The sequence below is a fragment of the Mus pahari genome, chromosome 23 (assembly GCF_900095145.1).
Source record: "Mus pahari chromosome 23, PAHARI_EIJ_v1.1, whole genome shotgun sequence".
In the NCBI taxonomy this organism is placed as follows: Eukaryota; Metazoa; Chordata; class Mammalia; order Rodentia; family Muridae; genus Mus; species Mus pahari.
In genome coordinates, this window is record NC_034612.1 from 27,996,603 (window position 1) to 27,999,994 (window position 3,392).

A 3,392-nucleotide genomic window follows, 5' to 3' on the forward strand; every position below is an offset into this window, starting at 1 on the left:
AGTTCATAAGTCTCAGGAAGTTCTTGAAACTTACAAGAGTCATAAGCTCCCAACTCCCAGGTTACATAAACAATAACAATTTCAGGGAACTTCAAGTTGGATCACTCATACATATGTAAGTAACCACTCACCCATGATTCTTTAAGTACCCCTTGAAAGGCACTGGTTCACTTAGCTAGACATGGGTAGAATCATTCCTTTGGTATCTCATTAGTGCCGTAACTGAAGTAAATAGTTGTTTTCCCTCAACTCTCTAGGAAAAGTCAATATCACCATGTTTATTGACTTCTCAGCTTAGTACGTCATTGTAGTGTGCTGCATATAAAAAGGTTTGGTCCAAACGAAGACACTATTGCATACACCAGCAAGATTTTGTTGAAAGGACCCAGATATAGCTGTCTCTTGTGAGGCTATGTCAGTGCCTGGCAAACACAGAAGTGGATGCTCACAGTCAGTTATTGGATGGAACACAGGGCCCCCAATGAAGGAGCTAGAGAAAGTAGTACCCAAGGAGCTGAAGAGGTCTGCAACCCTATAGGTGGAATAACAATATGAACTAACCAGTACTCCCAGAGCTTGTGTTTCTAGCTGCATATGTAGCAGGAGATGGCCTAGTCTGCCATCATTGGGAAGAGAGGCCCCTGGGTCTTGCAAACTTTATATGCCCCAGTACAGGGGAACACTAGGGCCAAGAAGTGGGAGTGGGTGGTTAGGGGAGCAGGGGGAGGGTATAGGGAACTTTCAGGGTAGCATTTGAAATATAAATGAAGAAAATACCTAATAAAAAATTGGGGGGAAAAGGTTTGGTAAATATTTGTTCATTAGCATGAGTACAAAAATGCTCATTTTCAGAAATAATTGTTGATAAAACTAGTAATTGGTGTTTATTTTCTCATCAGAAATCAGAGTATTTAGTAGTAACAATGAAGTGAACATAGGCAGTCCCACAAGAACCAGGGAGTTGGATATATTTATCTTGGATTTGTGTCATCACATCCTTATGCTCCACAGAAGATAACTTTCACAGAGACTGAGCAAGCTCAAAGAACACCCAGAATCCTGCAGGAGTGCACAAAATTACTGCAATTTTTATCTCTGGATTTATTCACAATATGAATTGGTTTCTGGTCACAGAATACAACATTGTAACAGACCATTACACATCAAACTCCACTTACAGTCTCATCTCTGGACACAATTTTTAGAAGAAGTGGTTTTTCTGGTTGAAGAAGTCCTTGTTTGCTTAATTTTAAAGGGATCTGCAGCAATTAAGTACAAGAAACAATCAGTGAAGTGACAACAACCTCAAATGCAAAGAAGAGACGCACAAATGCCGAAAGTGCTTTACAAGTGCACAAAAACTACTTTTACTGCCAAAGTCCTTCCTTAGGTACCTTTTTGCAGAAAGAGTTTCTCAGTGGCCTGGAACTCAGAAACTATACTAGGCTGGCTGCTTAGTGAGCCCCAGGAATCTGCTGATCTCTGCCTTTTCAGTGCTAGGAGCTGGGAATACAAGTGCATGCCAACACACCTAGTTGGTATTAAGTGGATTGGTTGATTGGTTGACAGCTGAGTTTTATTGCTTGGTAGGTAGTTTGGGTTGGTTGGTTTGTTGCTTGCTTGCTTGCTTTGGTTTGCATGGGTTATGATGATTAAACTCAAGACCATGTGCTTCCATGGCAAGAACCTTACTGACTGACCTGTCTCCTAAAGCCCCTTAATTTAGATAATTTTTGCATTAATTTATTTATTCATTCAATTTTATATCCCAATAGCAGCCCACCCCTTCCAGCATCCACCTCACAGAATCCCTCTCTCATCTCCCCTCCTCTTCTCAGTACAAGTTTAGACAAGTTTTTACTTAAGTCTTTTTAAAGCAAAATATACAACTCTAAAACTGAAATACTTAAACTCTCCAATAGATGTTGCAAAAAAATTCCTTAAATCAAAATGTTTTCCTGCAAATCAACACCCCAGTTTAAAAAGCAAAACTCGCATGAAAACATAAAATAAAAATTCACACTGACCTGAGTTTCCTTACAAGGTTGGAAGGAGAAATTCTGCAGGACTCTGACAAGAGCAACTTTCACGTTTATGAGAGCAAACCTCATGCCAATGCAGTTCCTTGGTCCACTCCCAAAGGGCAGGTACGTGTAAGGATTGATGCTGTCCTGATTCTTCTTGCTGAACCTGGTCCCACAGGAGTAGATTAAGGCAAGATAATGAAACACAATCTCCACAACAACCAATTGTTTGGTATCTCTTAGATACCCACAAGCAGTAGACAGGACGTTTGCATGGACTGGTTGTGAAAGTTCTGGTATGACTTTTACAGTTTCTTGCTTGTATATAATGCAATGTTGTCATTTTCCCTCCAATATTAACTTCTCATATGCCCTCACCAATATTCTCTTCTTCCCAACTTGTCCCTCACCCATTTTCATATCTGTTTTGTATGAGTCTTTCACAGGTGGCCACAGACTTTGTATGTTCATGACAGTGATGTTTCCTGAGCCTCAGAGTGGGTGATATGCCAAAGGAATTACACATTACAAGTCTTCATCTTGTTTTAACATGGGGGAGCTTTTTAGTCATATTGAGATGAGGCAAGTACTGTTCAAAAGAACATATATCTTTAAGACACAATCATTGCATGTAGTGTGATATGTCTATTTTGTGAGACATAAGAAATGAGACCAATTAAGGAAAAGTATGTGATTGGCTTAACTCACAATGCCTGAAGTCAGAGGCTCAAGTCAGAGGATTTGGGCTAATACTGACATTGTTTTCCCTTCTCTCCTATCTGTTATTCTCTTTTTACTTCCCTGTTATTCTGTTTTCTACTTTCTTCCTCTTATTTCTTTCTAGTGGTGCTTACCTTCCATTTCTCCTCATTTCTCTCCATCTCTCATACTGTTCCTTCCAACTTCCCATCTTCCCTTCCTTTTTTTCCTCCCTCTCTCCCTTCTTTCTTTCTTCCTCATCCTTTTCCTTTCTTCCTTCTCCTCTCCCTTCTTTTTGTCTTGCTCTTTCCTTCCTTCTTAACTGGGTAATTTAAGTCAGGTAATTTACAAAGATATACAATGCTACTCTAATATAATATCATTAATTTATCTCCCTGTGTGTTCCTTTGGGTATAAAAATCTGAGTGGACAGAAAATTTTTATTCAAATTAAATACATGTAAATGATACTTAAGAGAAAAATCACGGGGGAGAGAGCGGACTGGAGAGGGGACCCGCAGCTGGACCCGATCGTCCTGCGCCTCTCCTGCCCAGGAGGGGTGTTCGCCTGGTGGCTGTCCGCAGGCTGATCCAGCACCCAACACCTTTCCTCCCCGACCGAGGAGGGGTGTCTGCCTGGCATCCAGCGCCTTTCCTCACCCGAGGAGGG

The 3,392-nt window shown here is 40.8% G+C and overlaps 1 protein-coding gene across 1 annotated transcript in view; it reads right to left on the reverse strand.

The window, feature by feature from the left end:
- Window positions 1-858: 858 nt before the first annotated feature.
- The window catches only part of LOC110313181 (cytochrome P450 3A13), a 27,955-nt gene continuing 25,421 nt past the window's right edge, over window positions 859-3,392 (reverse strand). The window contains 2 exon segments of the mRNA XM_029533652.1: window positions 859-1,259; window positions 2,028-2,190. Of these exon segments, the coding sequence (XP_029389512.1) occupies window positions 1,164-1,259; window positions 2,028-2,190 (259 nt within the window). The 3' untranslated portion in view covers window positions 859-1,163.